This window comes from Leucoraja erinacea, chromosome 19, assembly GCF_028641065.1.
Source record: "Leucoraja erinacea ecotype New England chromosome 19, Leri_hhj_1, whole genome shotgun sequence".
Lineage (NCBI taxonomy): Eukaryota > Metazoa > Chordata > Chondrichthyes > Rajiformes > Rajidae > Leucoraja > Leucoraja erinaceus.
Window position 1 is genome coordinate 23,066,467 of NC_073395.1, and position 17,313 is coordinate 23,083,779.

At 47.6% G+C, this 17,313-nt stretch overlaps 1 protein-coding gene across 1 annotated transcript in view; it reads right to left on the minus strand.

Moving 5' to 3' along the window:
• Positions 1 to 1,708: 1,708 nt before the first annotated feature.
• LOC129706383 (SLIT-ROBO Rho GTPase-activating protein 1-like) overlaps positions 1,709 to 17,313 on the minus strand; it is a 150,128-nt gene continuing 134,523 nt past the window's right edge. The window contains 5 exon segments of the mRNA XM_055650661.1: positions 1,709 to 2,472; positions 4,228 to 4,561; positions 10,031 to 10,171; positions 14,510 to 14,562; positions 14,565 to 14,692. Of these exon segments, the coding sequence (XP_055506636.1) occupies positions 2,101 to 2,472; positions 4,228 to 4,561; positions 10,031 to 10,171; positions 14,510 to 14,562; positions 14,565 to 14,692 (1,028 nt within the window). The 3' untranslated portion in view covers positions 1,709 to 2,100.

Below are 17,313 nucleotides of genomic sequence, written 5' to 3' on the forward strand. Positions count from 1 at the left end.
GATGAGGTTGTCTGTTTAGAGACCTTTTAGTTTAGTTTAGAGATATCAGACAGAAACAGGCCCTTCGGCCCACAGAATCCACGACTTCCAGCGATCCCCATACACTAACTCCATCTTACACACTGGGGACAATTTTCAATCTTTACCAAAGCCAATTAAGCTACAAACCTCTACGTCTTTGGAGTGTGGGAGGAAACCGGAGTACCCGGAAAAAAACCCACGCGGTCACGAGGGAAATGTACAAACAAGCACCCGTAGTCAGGATCGAACCTGGGTCCCTGGTGCTGTAAGGCAGCAACTATGCCGTGCCATCCAGTCAAGCAAAAAGGGGAACGGAGGAACCTGTTTTGATCATTGATATATAGTCCCATTTACATTACCCTGTTGGCAACCCAGGGCTGGACCTGCTCCCGAAGAGTGAAAGGCTAGAGGGAATATGGCTATGGAGATTGTTCTGACTTCAAGCTAGTTAAAGCGTGTTAGTCTCGCTAGTTCCCATGGCCGTGGAAGTGCAATTAAACCCTTCAGCTCACCGCTGCCATTCAAAGTCAAGTGACAGTGATCTGGAAAGTGAAGCACATTTCATCTTTTTTTCTGGTCTATGGAGCCAACCAGAAATGGTGACACTACAGCAAAGGAGATGGTGAAAGGTTGATCAGACAAGGGCTTTCTGCTAAAAAGCATCTAAGTAGGAAGGCCAAAGGCACTTCTTTGGGTGCGTGAAACTAATTCCTCAAAGTACAGACAGTGTGGAAGGCAGTGGTCGACTTGTATAGCATAGAAACAAGCCCTTCAGCCCAACTCATCCATACTGACCAACATGACTGCAACTCTTTGAAAGAATTGGCTGCTCCTCATGAAGAGTGTCATTAACTCCTCATCATCTCTTCATTTCCAAATGTCAAACTGCCGACAGACCTACTTTGCAGAAACAAGGAACTGCAGATGCTGGTTAATACACAAAAGGGACACAAAGTGCTGGAGTAACTCAGCGTGTCAGGCAGTATCTCTGGAGAACATGGGTAGGTGACATTTCGGGTCAGGACTACAGATATGTGTCAACTGACAAAGGCATTTGCAAGGCATTTAGGGCGGGAACAGTGGCACAGCTGCTGGAGCTGCTCCATCACAGCGCCAGAGACCCAGGTTCGATCCTGACCTCGGGTGCGGTCTGTGTGGAGTTTGCACGTTCTCCCCGTGACCGTGCGGGATTTCCACCAGGTGCTCGTTAATTGGCCCCTGTAAATTGTGTGTCGGGAGTGGATGCGAAAGTGGGATAACATAGAACTAGTGTGAACGGGTGATCGATGGTCAGTGTCGATGGACCCGTTTCCATGCTGTACATCTAAGCCCTGCAAGAGGGCACACACGCACGCCCGGGGCAAGGCCCTGGTTTCACAGTAAATTAGACATTCGGCCTTCCTTCAGGCCGTAATCGGAGAGTTCAAGTCATCAGCTTGTGGAGAAGGCTGAAGGAGCTGCACAGATGATGGTGTCAGCATGGCTCCTCAAATGTCTGTGGACACAAGAGGGTGAAGGCAGCGGGGGGGGGGGGGGGGGGGGGGGGGGGAGCGGATACCCAGAGGCTCATTCCATTACAAAGCAGCGCTTTCCCCAACGTATACCCAGCAGCAGGGCCAGAGGAATGTTAATAGAGTGCAGGAAGGAAGCAAAGTCATTCACAACCCAAGCATTCGGCCACGAGGTCTCGAACGATGGATGTTTCCCATCAATTCTCAGCAAAGGGGAACTCTCAGTCCACAATCCATTCCCCTCTGCATTTAAGTAATCAGCCTGACGAGTTGGGGTCTTTATTTTACATTGTTTTTCTCTCTCCTTTTAACCATTCCGTTTAAAAGAAGAAGTCAACTGTTGCAGCATAAGATTCAAGTCTTGTTAACGTCAGTGTTAAGTTGCACCTTGAAACAGTCCAGTTTGAGATGGAATTCAAATGCCCTGTTAAGTTACTACCAAGACATATATTCTAACACTGAAAGAATACATCTCCAGTTATAAACATTAAAATATCAATATTCCTGGCGTTATCTAGGCCAGCGTCGTTGATCCACAGAAGGACATCAGTATCGGCCCCAACGTTTGTTACATGGTGCAGGATTTGTCCGTAGAGGTCTGAACCGTAGGCGGAGGTCCCACGCTGGGATTGGTCTTGGGCAGGACCACAGGTTTGGGCCTGAGGGCGGGGGGCTTCAGCTGCACGCCCATCCGAGGCGAGAGCACGGGCTTGAAGGAGCTGACGGGGTCACTGGAGGAGCTGGTGCTCCGCCGGATGACGGGCTCGGTGCCCTTGGGTCCGGCCGTGGTGTGGAGCGGGCTCCTAGCGTCCAGCCCCAGGGCCATCTTCTTCTGCTCCAGTGTGTCCAGCACCACGTCGGGGGCGTGCTTGGCCGTGCTCTGTCTCTCCAGCTCGCGCAGCTCGTTCAGAGCCGTGTTCATCGTCTCCTCGATGTCCTGCTGGGGATCAAACACACAACATTGTCCTTCCTTTCTGAAGACGCAACTTCCACAGATGAAATCTTTTACCTACTTTATACTATTACCAAAATTATCAATTCTGGAGATGCAAGGAACTGCAGATGCTGGTTTACGAAAAGAGACACAAAGTGCTGGAGTAACTCAGCGGGTCAGGCAGCGTGTAGTTTTAGATTTAGTTTTGGAGATGCAGCGTGGAAACAGACCTTTCAACCCACCGAGTCTACGCCGACCAGCGATCGATCACCTGTATGGTTCTATTCTCCACACTAGGGACAATTTACAGAAACAACTTCACCTACAAACTTGCACATCTCTGGGATGTGGGAGGAATCCGGAACACCCGGAGTAAAGCCACACGTGTGAAAACGCACACCTCCAGATTCAGGGACTGTTTCTTCCCAGCTGTTATCAGGCAACTGAACACGAAGTCCTGTCTTTCCATTTGCCTCATTGGAGACACTCAGATTATCTATAATTGGACTTTACTGGACCCTATCTTGCACGATACGTTATTCCCTTTATCCTGTATCTGTACACCCTGGATAGCTCGATTGCAATCATGTATCGTCTTTCTGCTGACTGGATAGCACGCAACTAAAATCTTTTCACTGTACCTTAGTACATGTGTCGATAAACTAAACTGGAATTAACCTAAACTAGCTACTGTCCGATTCACCTCGACTCCATTGAGGACATTGGACTTTATGGAACTGATGCGCTACAATCCTGAGGACTATATTCTGCACTAAACTATCTATGTTCTCCAGAGATGCTGCCTGACCCGCTGTTACTCCAGCACTCTGTGCCTTTGTCCTCAGCCTGCAGCTGCAGTTCCATGTTTGTGCCTTTGTTTAAGTGTCTTACTGAAGGTTGTCAGGAAACTTGAAACCCATGGAATCAAAGTTAAGGGCCTGTCCCACTGTATGAGCTAATTCAAGAGCTCTCCCGAGTTTAAAAAATATCAAACTCGTGGTAAGTACGTAGAATGTACGTAGCGGGTACGTCGGAGCTCGGGACGTCTCTTAGCGGCTCGCAATGCTAACGGCAGGTACTCGGGAAACGCGGTAAGCTTGTGAAGACTCGTGAAGATTTTTCAACATATTGAAAAACGTCCACGAGAGCCCCGAGTACCTACGAGTGGCTATCACCATAATTCTCTGAGTTCGAATCAGGGGAAACTCGGGAGAACTCTTGAATTAGCTCCTACAGTGGGACAGGCCCTCCAAAGACTTGCTGGTTTGTAGGTTAATTGGCCCTCTGTAAATTGCCCCTAGTCTATAGGGAGTGGATGTGAAAGTGGGATCACATAGGGCTAGCGCGAACTGGTGATCAATAGTAGGCATGAACTCGTTGGGCCGAAGGGCCTGTTTCCCTGCTGTATCTCTCAACTGAACTAAACTAAATTTAGGATTCAGATTTAGTTAGAGAGCAAACAGAGTCAATCATTGCCTTCAAAAACCCATTGTGTCAGAGATTGATTGGGGTAAGAGCAGGCAAACGGGACTGATAACAGCCACCACAAACTTGATGGGCCAAATAGACTCTCTGCATGTCCAACCTGTCAATACCTCAACTCCGTAAAGCACCATTCAGTGACTGAAATACATAGAACAGATGAATCAGGTCACATTTGAACGCAAGGATGGTTTAGAACAGCAAAGGTACAGGAAAGGTTGCAGTGAGTGGTGGAGATGGTCAGAGGAGAAGAAAGAATAAAGCCATGCATGCACGGACCTGAGCGATTGCCTTGGGGTCCAGAGGTTTATGCTCACTGAAGCTGGAGTATTGACCCGAGGACGTAGACCTTCGGATTGGCGGGCTCTCAATCTTTCTGACACCCTCGTGGCGGCTAATGTTGGGGAGACCCCCTCGAAGGCGGCGCTCTGGGCTGTCAACTGTAACGCTGCGGCTCTGCAGGAAAAGGCGGGCGGTGGCATGGGACGGTGTGATCGGAGGGCCACTCTCCCCTGAGCTACTTACTAAGCCGTGCATCGGGTGCACCGTGCAATGCCCTTCGCTTGCTCGCAACGGCCGGCGGCTGGCAGGCAGCTCCGACCGCTTCTTCTGCCTGGACCAGAGAGATAAAAGAACAATGTCAGACATTCCTGTCACAGTGTTCCCGTGCACAAGTGGACCAGAGCACTTGACTCATTAAGCTGAATGCAGATTAGTTGAGTAGAGTTGAGTTTGGTTTAGTGTAGGTTAGTTTAGTGTAGTTGAATTGCGTGTAGTTGAGTGGAGTTTAGTGTAGTGTAGTTGGGTTCAGTGTAGTTTACTGTAGTTGAGTTACGTGTACGGTAGTTTAGTGTAGTGTAGTTGAGTTGAACATTGTTGAGTTCAGTTGAATGGAGTTGAGTTTATTGTAGTTTAGAATAGGTGAGGAGTAAAATGTGGATTAGTAATATGTTGGACACAGCACACCTGGAAGAAATGAGACTTAACGAGTTGGTCTCCATTTATTGATTTCTTGGATTCATGTGGTGCAACTATCGTAAAAATTAAATGTTTCAGGTCTGGGTGAAAGATGATCAACAATATAAAAACTCATCTCCTTGCGTCTATTTGATAATCTCCTTTGTGCTTATTTCTTTTCCTCACTATCTCTTTTTATTTTTTATTTACACACACTACACTTTTCTCTATTCTTTACTATCTCTTTCTTTCTTATTTCTCTCTTTAAAAAAAAATTAAAAATTAAGTTGTACAGAGAATGTATTATGTTAGCATATTTTTGGCACCTGTAAAAAGGTACCACTGTATTGTACTTATTTCTAATAAATTTTTTTTTTTTAAAAGAATAGGTGAGTTTAGTGCAGTTGAGTTGATTTTAGTCAGAGCTGCCAACTCTCACGCTTTCGGCGTAAGACTCACTCCCTGGAGCAATTTCTCACGCCCTCACGCTCACGACCGAGTTCTCACGCTGAGTTCAGTCCCTGCGCAATTTGTCCCTTAGCGCCGCGTGCCAGGGATCTGTGCGGTCCGGGGAAGCGCGTCAGTTGGCGGCTGTGAGTGACGGACATGGATTATTAATTAAGTATTAATACGAGGAGTCCTCAGTAGTGTGTTTAGATCTTTTGCAAACTGTTCCCAATATGCAATATACGGGTTTTCGGCCCATAACCCGAAAAACTGCGGGGTTTTTTTTCAATTCGTTTTTGCGGGGTCGGGGCAGGTGAGCCGACCTGAGAACTGCAGCCAGTCCCTGGGACGCGAGCTGATCTGGGAACGGCAGCCAGTCCCTGGGACGCCTGATCTGGCAGACGCGAGCTGATCTGGGAACGGCAGCCAGTCCCTGGGCACGCAGAATGCCAACTTAATCATCATGGACAAATTGTGCCAGCCATGTACATGTTGCTGCATAACTGACTCTATACAGATCTGAATGGGCTTAAAATTACCAGTTAAGCCAAATTGCTCCCACTTTCCACATTTTGAATGTGGAATGTGGAAAGCTTTGGCCATGGAGCACTCCGGACAGTGCGAGTGTCCCGGGCATTCGGATGCGCCGCTGCCGCGAGAGTCTCTGTGCCGAAGGGACAGACTGTCAAAGCGAGGTGGAGAGAGAGAGAGGGGAGAGACAGGGCGACAGTGGGGAGAGAGAGAGGGGGGTGAGTGAGGTGGGACGGGGGAGAGTGAGGTGGGAGGGAGAGAGGGTAAAGAGAGAGAGGGGGGGGAGAGATGGGAGAGGAGAGGAGAGAGGGAAGGGGGGGGAGAGAGAGAGGGGAGAGAGGGGGGGGGAGAGAGAGAGAGAGAGAGAGAGAGAGAGAGAGCGATAGAGTGAGAGAGAGAGGGGTGAGAGGAGAGACAGAGAGGAGAGAGAGAGAGGGAAAGAGAGATGGAGGGGAGGGGAGAGAGGGGGGTTGAGAGGAGAGAGAGTGCATCCTGGAGGACAACCAGTGGCTGTTGGAAGTAAGTACCAAGCACTGGGTAGAAACGGTGGAAGATTGTGGACTTCAAATGGGGGTAGTTGGAGAAAGCATCCTGCTTGCCTGCTAGATTTTCACTTATTGTAACTGCAGGAAAAATGTTCCCGATGTTGGGGGTGTTCAGAACCATGGGCCACAGTTTAAGAATAAAGGGGGGGGGGGCAGTTAGGACTGAGATGAGAACAAACTTTCTTCACGCAGAGAGTTGTGTATCTGTGGAATTCTCTGCCACAGAAGGCAGTGCAGGCCAATTCACTGGATGTTTTCAAGAGAGAGTTACATTTAATTCTTGGGGATAACAACATGAAGGGATATGGGGAAAAAACAGGAAAGAGGTACTGATTTTAGATGAATAGCCATGATCATATTGAATGGCGGTGCTGGCTCGAACGGCCGATGGCCTATTCCTGCACCTATTTTCTATGTTTCTATGCTTGAGTATATGGCAATGAAACTCGATCACTTGATTTTGAATCATTCGTGCATGGTGGAGGTATAATGTAGTCATAGAGTGATACAGTGTGAAAACAGGCCCTTTGGCGCAACTTGCCCACACCCACCAACATGTCCCAGCTACGCCACCTGCTTTTGGTCCATACCTCCAAACCGGTCCTATCCATGTATCAGTCCAACTTTTTCTTAAATGTTGGGATGGTCCCTGCCTCAACTGCCTCCTCTGGCAGCTTGTTCCATACACCCACCACCCTTTGTGTGGGATAAAAAGTTACCTCTTAAAAATACTTCATACAAAAAACATTGAAATCATACTTCTACAGTGCACTAAAACATGATTTTAATACATCAAATTTCAAAAAGTTCCTACCCTTGGAGGGGGGACATCCTTCTTCCACACCCTCTCCCCACTCGGTTGCTCCACTCCCTCACCGGGTACCCCCAAGGCTAGTGGTCAGTGATCGCACAGCCTCCCCCCTTTCAAAAACGCTCCAATCCAATTTAAAGCATATATATTGTATTCAAGTGTAAGTTAAAAGACTCGCTGCAGAATGCACCATATTGCACAATTCCAATGGGGGGGGGGGGGGGGGGGGGGTGGGGGGGGTGTCCTCCCGTTGGGGTTCAAAAAACACTCAAAATCCAACACTCCAATCCAAACCCTCCCCCCCCCCCCCCCCCCCCCCCCCCCCCCTATCGCTATGCTCCCTCGGGCTTGGTCTCTCGCAATTTCTCACTCCCAACTCTCACCCAATGTTGGCAGCCCTGTTTTAGTGCAGTTTAATATAGTTGAGTTTAGTGTAGTTAAGTTCAGTTGAGGGTAGCTGAGAGTAGTGTAGTTGAGTGTAGTTGTTAATTCTGGACAAATTGGAGAGGCCAGGACACTAAAATTGAGTAAAGGCTTCTGGGCTGTTAGGCCATTTGGTCAATTTAAATGTGCTTTCCGCAGAAATAGGACAAGCTGCAAAATGGTGCCAGTTTGTCTAGAGCCTAGATAAGAGCTGCAGGAAGAGAATGGAAACATCTGCAGGTCCTAACAATTAGGTGCAAATCGCATGGAACGGATTGGATGAATGCAAACCAGACATGCACATTGTATATAATGTTGCAAAGCTTTACTTTGCTAGATGTTGATTGGATTAAGTGTTGAGTCTTGTCTGGTTTTCTTGCATATCAAGGCACATGTTGCGAGGTTTGTTTCCTTTTGGAAGCACTGTTTGATAACATTGCATTAGTCACTATATTATTGGGTTAGGGAAATGTCTATCATATACTGTGTGTTATTGGAGGAGCAGCACCTCATATTTGCACCCCAGCGGTACGAACATTGACCTCTAATTTCAGGTAGTCCCTACTTTCTCCTCCCCTTCGCAGCTCTCCCTCAGCCCAGTCCCCACCTCTTCCTTTCTTCTTCCCGCCCCCCCCCCCCCCCCCCCCTCCCCACCCTCATATCTGTTTGAAGAAGGGTCTCGACCCGAAACATTGCCTATTTCCTTTGCTCCATTGATGCTGCCTCACCTGCTGAGTTTCTCCACATTTTTTGTCTACCTGTGTTAATCGATATCTGTTATTGGACTGTAAAGAAACCACCCCCATGTGGTTCGGCCCCTCAAGGTTCGGGGACCTATAAAAGATCGCTCCCACGAGGTCCTGTGTCGATCTTCTGGGAGAGCGCTTGGGACTGAGTGACCTTCTGGAGTGTCTCTGCTTGAGCGAGGCTAAGAGGGCTTGGCCAGGCAGATACGAGGATCGAACCCGCGGTGGTTACGTATAGTAGTGGGAACTGTAATTGTGTTTTGTCAAAATAAAGTTTAGATGCGCAAGTGCTTGACTCAGTGATTTTTGACTGAAACTAGACTGGGGGGGAAGCTTAGAACAAGCTATTTACATAGTGTAGTTGAGTGTAGTGTAGTGTGGTTTAGAGTAGTTGAGGTTAGTGCAATTGAGTTTAGTGTAGTTTAGAACAATTGAGTTTAGCATAGATTAGTATGGTTGGGTTGAGTTTAGTATAGTTTAGTGGAGTTGAGTTGCAGAGCCCAGGTAGAGCATGCAAACTCCACACAGACAGCACCCGAGATCAGTATTAAACCCAGGTCTCTGGTGCTGTAAGGCAGCAGCTTTACCAGCTGTGCCACTGGGCCACCCAGGTTAAATAAAGTTTGTTTACCAATACAACTGTACCAGTGGGTGATTTAAGAAGTAGAAACAAGAAACTGCAGGTGCTTATTTACCAAGGAAAGACACAAAGTGCTGGAGTAACTCAGTGTGTCCGGCAGCATCATTGGAGACCATGGATAGGTGGCGTTTCGGGTCGGGACCCTTCTTCAGACCTATCCATGTTCTCCAGGGATGCTGGCTGACCTGCTGAGTTTCTCCAGCACTCTGTGTCTTTCAGTGGGTAATTTAAATTGTTTCCATCCATGAACACAACAGTGGAATGATCCTTGCGAAATATTTAGTTTTAGATATAGAGTGGACACAGGCCCTTCACCCACCGAGACCGTACTGACCAACAATCACCCCGTACACTAGTTCTATCCTACACAGAAAGGACAATTTATAGAAGCCAACTAACCTACAAAACTGCACGTCATTGCAGGAAAACGGAGAACCTGGAGAAAACCCACGCAGTCACAGGGGGAACATGCAAACTCCGTACAGAAAATACCTGATATCAGGATTGAACCCGGGTCTCAGGCACTGCAAAGCAGCAGCACTACCAGCTGCACCACTGTGTTGCCCAGGTTAAATACACTTTGTTTACTTCACAAAGTTAGGTTGTTAAGTTAAGTAAAATTTAATTGGAATCCGAGTGAAATTTTTCACACAAATGGTGGTGGGTGTACAGAACGTGCTGTCAGAAGAGGTAGTTGAGGCTGGTACTATCGCAATGTTTAAGAAACATTTAGGCAGGTACATGGTTAGGACAGGTTTAGAGGGATATGGGCCAAACGTAGGCAGGTGGGACTAGTGTAGATGGGGCATGTTGGTTGGTGTGGGCAAGTTGAGCCGCAGGACTTGTTTCCATGCTGTATGACTCTTGCACTATCACTGTGCCAGTGGGTAATTGCTTTAATCTCTGGATACAACAGTGGAAAGGTCCTGATGAAAGAACCAATGAAGCGAGCGGGTGAGCCGGTGTTGGGACAGGTTCAGACCTTGCTGTGTAAACATCGGGAATGCAGCGATCAATGGGAGAGGTGACGTCGTTCTTCATGGACAACTTGTCTTCCGTTGCCGCCCCACTACTGGCCTCGCTGTTGGCTTTCTGGCTCAGCGTGTCAGAGAAGGTGTCGTCCCTGGAAGAAAGCACGGCCAAGAGATTTTCCCAAGGGCACAAGTCATGGGCAAAACGCCGACACCTTTATACATTACTGAGCCCATGTGCGGCTGACATTAAACATGTCAAAGCTGCCGTGACCATCCACTTGTTAACAAATCAATAAGAAATTGAGCTAAAAGTCAGTGCAATACTTGCTCCTTACTGTTCTCCCCCAATGGTTAAAATGAAAAGCAGCATTGGTTATGTGGTTAGGTACAAGCTGGAAAGGGTGCAGAGAAGATGTATGAAGATGTTACCAGGTCTCGTGGGCCTGAGCTACAGGGAGAGGTTGTGTAGGCTAGGACTCTATCCCTTGGAGCGCAGGAGGATGATCTTATGGAGGTGTACAAAATCATGAGAGGAATAGATTGGGTAAACGCTTGCCCAGAGTAGGGGAATTGAGAACACAGGTTTAAGATGAGGGGGATGGGGGGGGGGGGGGGGGGGGTGGGGGGGGTAACAATTTGATAGGAACCGGAGGGGTAACTTTTTCACACAAAGAGCGGTGGGTGAATGGAACGAGCTGCTGGAGGAGGTAGTTGAGGCTGGGATTATCACAATATTTAATAAACATTTAGACAGGTACATGACAGGACATGGGCCAAATGCAAGCCAGTGGGATTAGTGTAGATGGGACATGTTGGTCAGTGTGGGTAAGTTGGGCCGAAGGGCCTGTTTACACACTGTTTGACTGTGACTATAAGCAGTTTAGTTTAATTTATTTAACTACACTAAACTTAATAAACAAAAACTACGCTCAGTCCGCCTAAACCTACCTGATCTCTCGGTTGCTAAATGCTTTAACTCCCCCTCCCATTACCACACTGACCTTTCTGTCCTGGGCCTCCTCCACTGTCAGAGTGAGGCCCAGTGCAAATTGGAGCACCTCATATTTCACTTGGGCAGCTTACACCCCAGAGGTACAAACATTGACTTCTCCAACTTCATAACCCTTGCTTTCCCTCTCTCTCCACCCCCCCCACCTTCCTAATTCTCCGACCAGTCTAATTCTCCAACTACATTGTATCTGTTTGCTTTGGTGTCACCTTCCCCCAACTAACAATGATATATTCTACATTTTCCTTGAACTCCATTCCCTTTGTCCTGTTTTCACACCTTACACTTCCTTATCTTTTCACTTCCTAATCTATGTACCTCCCACTCCGCTGATATCAGTCTGAAGAAGAATCTCGACCCAAAAGATCACCCATTCTTTCTCTCCAGAGATTCTGCCTATCCCGCTGTTACTCCAGCTTTTTGTGTCCATCTTTGATTTAAACCAGCATCTGCAGTTCCTTGTGGAAAAAAAAACAAATTGTTCCCTTCTTCAGACAGAAATTACAGGTGGAAGAGGGGGGGTTACGAAACTGGAGGCGAGGAAAGGTCAAAACAAATCAGGGCCAGCAACAGATGACTTCAGGAAGGTTGGAGCCCACAATGGCCCATTGTTGGGTGGGGAAGGTGTGATAACAAGAGGGATACAAGGATGCAAACAGTGGAACTGGTGGGACGTCTAGGGAGGGGGAGAGAGAGGGGAAGGGAGGGATTGCTGAGATCACATGTTCCCTTCTATATACAAAACCAATGCTGCTTTTCCACTTTAACCATCGGGGAAGAACAGTAAGGAGCAAGAAGCAATATTGCATTTACTTTTAGCTCAGTTTAATATCTTACCAAAGCCAAGGCACTTCACTGCTCAAAGTGAATTCAATATTGTGACATCGGCAGTTCATGTGGTAGTGAATGCAGTGACCAAATCACACAGAGGAAGCCCCCACATGCACCAATGTGGAGACTAGCCTCTGACTGTAAAAAATAAAACATTAAACATAGAACAGTACAGCACAGGCCCTTCGGCCCACAATGTCTGTGGTGATCATGTTGCCAAGACCACCCCTCATCTGCCTGCACATAATCCATATCCCAGCATTCCCTCCATATCCATTTGCTTACCCAAACATCTCTTAAATGCCACTATCATATCTGCCTCCTCCACTAACCCCGCCAGCATGTTCCAGGCACCCAAGTTTATGTTAAAAAAAACTTGCCTCACATTCATTTCCTTTAAACTTTGCCCCTCTCACCTTAAAGATATGCCCTCAAGGATTTAATATTTCTAGCCTGGGGGAAAAAAGGTTCTGACTGTCCACCCTATCTATGCCTCTCATAGTACTATACACTTCTAGTAGGTCTCCCCTCAGCCTCCTGCGTTCCAGAGAAAATAATCCAAGTCTGTCCAACCTCTCCCTGCAGCTGAAACCCTCTAAACCAAACATCAATCCAGTAAACCTCCTCTGCACCCTTTCTAAAGCCTTCAAAATCCTTCCCATAATGGGGCCACCATGAACTGCACACAATACTCCAAATATAAACTTAGCTTTAAAGAAATGGGAATCAAAGCGCACTGCCTGATTCTTTAAATGTCCTCTAAATTTAATTTGACCTGCCTAATCCCCACACTCTCAAGTATCCCAGCTTTGAACATATTCAAACATTCATCCTTTCAGAGTGTAGAGAATTCTGAAGATTCTTTGCCTGCAGACAAAATAAATATCTCCTCACCTTTTAAATGGCCACGATCTTATTCTGAAACTATGCCCTCTGGTTTTAGAAGATAAAGTGAACTCGTACAACTGTCACTAACTTGTGTGTGGTCCTAACCAACCATCCACCTCATTGAAACCCTCGGTCTGTCTTTAATAGGTCTTTACTGGACATTATCTTGCACTAAACTTTATTCCCTTTATCTGGACACTGTGAATGTAATCATAGTTTAGTTTAGTGATATGGCGTGGAAACAGTGTAGGTGCAGATCACGAAACTGCAGATGCTGGTTTATAACAAAGATAAACACAGTGCTGGAGTAACTCTGTGGAAATAAAGGATGGGGGACGTTTCGGTTCGGGAAGAAGGGTCCCGACCCGAAAAGTCATCCATCCTTTCACCCCAGAGATGCCGTCTGACCCACTGAGTTACTCCAGCACTATCTTCAGCATGGAAACAGGTCCTTTGGCCCACCGAGTCCATTCCGACCAGCGATCACTCATACATTCATTCTATCCTGCACACTAGGGGTAATTTCACCTACAAACCTGCACGTCTTCGGAATGTGGGAGGAAACCGGAGCACCCGGAATAAAGCCCAGGCGGTCATAGGGAGAACATGCAAACTCCACACAGACAGCACTCGAGGTCAGGATCAAAACCGGGTTTCTGGCACTATGCTGTGCTGCCCACATAATCACGTTAAGTCTTTTGGCTGACTGGATAGCACGTTGCAAAAAAGCTTTTCAGCTCAGTAGTACCCGTGATAATAGTAAACTAAACGAAAACAAAACTGCTGAAGGAACAGGTCAGGCAGCACCCGTAGAGGGAATATTCAGACATTTTGGTTCAGGACCGTGAGTCTGAAGCTAGTTTCCTGACCCAAAATATTGTCTGACAATTTCCCTCTACAGACAGAGCTCACAGAACTTTCTCCAGCACAGAGGATTCTAAAATTACATCGCATAGGGTTAAGATGAGGGGGGGGGGGGGGGGGGGGGGGGGGGGGAGACATTTAACAGGGTCCTTAGGGGCAACTTCTTCACTCAGAGAACCGTCTATATCTAGAATGAGCTGGCAGAGGAAGCTATAGAAGCAGATATAATTAGATTTTCCTGGATAATATCTCGTGATAATAAGAAACTAATACCAACCATGGGTTTGGAATCAGGATCAGGATGAGCCACTTGAGAGTGAGATGATGAGGAATAGGGCAGCACAATGGCGCTAGCGGTAGAGTTGCTGCCTCACAGTGCCACAGACCTGGGTTCAATCCTGACTATAGGTGCTGTCTGAATGGAGTTTGCGTGTTCTCCCTGTGACCCCGTGGGTTTTTCTCTGGGTGCTCCGGTTTCCTCCCACACTCCAAAGACGTGCAGATTTGTAGGTTAGTTGGATTTGTAAAATTGTAAATTGTCCCTAGTGTGTAGGATAGTGCTAGTGGTCGGGGCGGACTCCGTGGGCTGAAGGGCCTTTTTCCACGCCGTATCTCTAAAGTAAAGAATAACTTCTCCCAGAGATTTATGAATCTTTAGAACTCTCTACCCCAAAGAGCTATGGATTCAGATAAATTCAGCAGCAGATTAGGCCCATAAAGTCCACTCTACCATTCAATCACGGCTGATCTAATTTTTCCCTCTCAACCTAATTCTCCTGCCTTCTCCCCATAACCCCCAACATCAAAGATCACCAAGTAAACCCCAGATCACCAGGTAAATTCAAGGCTGAAACGTGAGAGATTGTGTAGAATTAGGATTAAGGACATCACTTACATGTCTTGCACGACTATGTACTGATGGGGTACAAGGCCGTCGACTCCATTATGTGCCTCCCCTCCCACCAGTCCTCAGATGCTCTGTGATACAGCAGCAGAGAAGCCCCTTTCTTAAACGACAACTCTCGCGCTGATCTTCCTGCGTAGTCGAACTTGGCTATTGCTTCGATGGGTTCACCTTCTGAAAGAGATAAAAAAGGACATGATGTAGACTCTGCCCTCACGCAGCCGGCAATGGGGAATCCACCAGGTGTGTAGCTTCCTCCTGGAGGTAGACATAAAACACTGGAGTAACTCAGCGGGACAGGCAGCATCTCTGGAGAGAAGGGAAGGGTGACTTTTCGGGTCGAGACCCTTCTTCAGAAGTTTGGTTTCAGAAGGATGACACAAAATGTCACCCATTCCTTCTCTCCTGAGATGCTGCCTGTTCCGCTGAGTTACTCCAGCGTTTTATGTCTATCTTCGGTTTAAACCAGCATCTGCAGTTCCTTCCTACATAGTTTCCTCCCGGGGTAAGCGCCACTAGTAAATACTGCGGTGAACCAACCAGGGGGGCACAGTGGCACAGCTGTGGATGTTGTGTCCCCCCTCTCCCACCCAGTCATCTGCATGCAGTAGGTTTCAGCAGGGATCAGGAGTAGGACAAGCCCAGACCATCCCACCCTACCGGCCCATGCAGGCTATCCGTGAACACCATCACCGACCCTTGTAGATGAGGGCCACTACAGGGACAGGGTTTCGAGTCCTTGGGGTTTGGCTTAAGACGACATGCGGTAGTTCTGCATCGAGCCAGCAGGGGGACCTCAGGGCATGTTTTTTAAATGGCAGGAAAACGCAAAGAGGGACACACAGTGCTGGAGTAACTCAGCGGGTCAGGCAGCATCTCTGGAGAATCACCCACATCCATCGAGATGCTGCCTGACTCCCCGAGTTACTCCAGCACTCTGCGTTCTAAGCAAGATTTCAGCATCTGCAATTCATTGTGTCTCCAGGCTAAAGGAAGTCTTGCACATTTGCCAGTTGGACGTAGATAAAAATGCTGGAGAACCTCAGCGGGTGAGGCAGCATCTCTGGAGTGAAGGAATAGGGCAACGTTTCGGATCAAGTACCTTCTCCAGACCAGTTGGAGGTCATTTGTGAAAGGGAGGCAGAGAGAGAGAGACTGAGGGAGAGAGAAAGAAAGAGTGAGGGGGGAGACAAGGAGTGAACAAAGGGGAGAGAGAGTAAGCAAGGAAGAGATTGACAGATTGATGGAAAAAAGAGAAAAGAAGGGAGAGAGAGAATGAGAAAGTGATTGAGGGAGTGAGAAAGAGAGAGTGCCAGGAGAGAGTGTGAGCACAGAGGAGAGAGGGAGAGAAAGAGTGAGTGAGGAAGAGAGAATGAGAGAGGTAGAGAGAGATTGAGAGCAAGGAGGAGAGACCGCGTGGGAGAGAGGGAGAGCGTGAGGGAGACTTTATTGCCACATGGACCCATGTATAGTGAAATTATTTTTTTGCATGCTGTTCAGATACATTAGGCACAATCATAATGTGACCACACCAAGTCCCTACACAACAGTCGCCAGGTTTTAGGCACCATCTTGTATCCTTCAAGTCTGAAATTCCCCCAAAGTGTTAGTATTAGCTTATCAGTGTTCTCTGGCACGCTGCGTTACTCCAGCACTTTGTGTCTATTTTAATAAACCAGCATCTGCAGTTCCTTATGTCGAGGAAAGAACTGCAGATGCTTGTTTAAATCAAAGGTAGACACAAAATGCTGGAGTAACTCAGCGGGACAGACAGCATCTCTGGAGAGAAGGAATGGGTGACGGTTCGGGTTGAGACCCTTCTTCAGACTGAGATCAGGGGAGTGGGCGGGACAGAGAACCTTATGTCTAAGCGTATTATGGATGGAACAGGTGGGAAGTGGTTATTGCAGTTTATTATCGTCATGTGTAATGAGGTACAGTGAAAAGCTTTCTTGTTGTGTGCTATCCAATCAGCGTCAAGACTATACATGATTACAATCGAGCCATCCACACTGTACAGATACAGGATAGAGGGAATAACATTTAGTGCAAGATCAAGTCCAGTAAAGATAGTTTGAGGGTTTCCAATGAGGTAGATGGGAGGTCAGGTCTACTCTCTAGTGGGTGAAAGGATGGTTCAGTTGCCTGATAACAAGAAATGGTCCCCGAATCTGGAGATGTGCGTTTTCACACTTCTTGCCTGATGGGAGAGGGAAGAAGAGGGAGTAGGCCGGGGTGAGACTGGTCCTTGATTGTGCTGGTGGCCTTGCCGAGGTAGCGTGAAGTGTAGAGAGTTAATGGAAGGGAGGTAGGTTTGTGTGATGGTCTGGGCTGAGTCCACAACTTACTGCAATTTCTTGTGGTCTTGGTTGGAGCTGTTCTGGGTCTGATGCAAACTAACTGACAGCGTGGGACCGCCCTAACCTTTCAACGACGCAATTTCATGTCGACAAATGTATCGTCAATGGGAGGGAGGGGTAACGAACTAGGAATTCCTGCATTTTAAAGCAGCTACTGTATAAAAGGCTGCCAGTTCAGCAGCAGTTTAGTTTAGAGATACATCGTGGAAACAGGCCCTTCGGCCCACTGAGGCGGTGCCCACCAGCGATACCCATGCACCACCACTATCCTACACACTAGGGACAATTTACAATTGTACCAAGTCAATTAACCTACAAACCTGTACGTCTTTGGAGTGTGGGAGGAAACCAGCACACCCGGCGAAAACCCACGTGGTCACAGGGAGAACGTACAAACTCGGTGCAGACAACACTCGTGGTCAGTATTGAACCCTT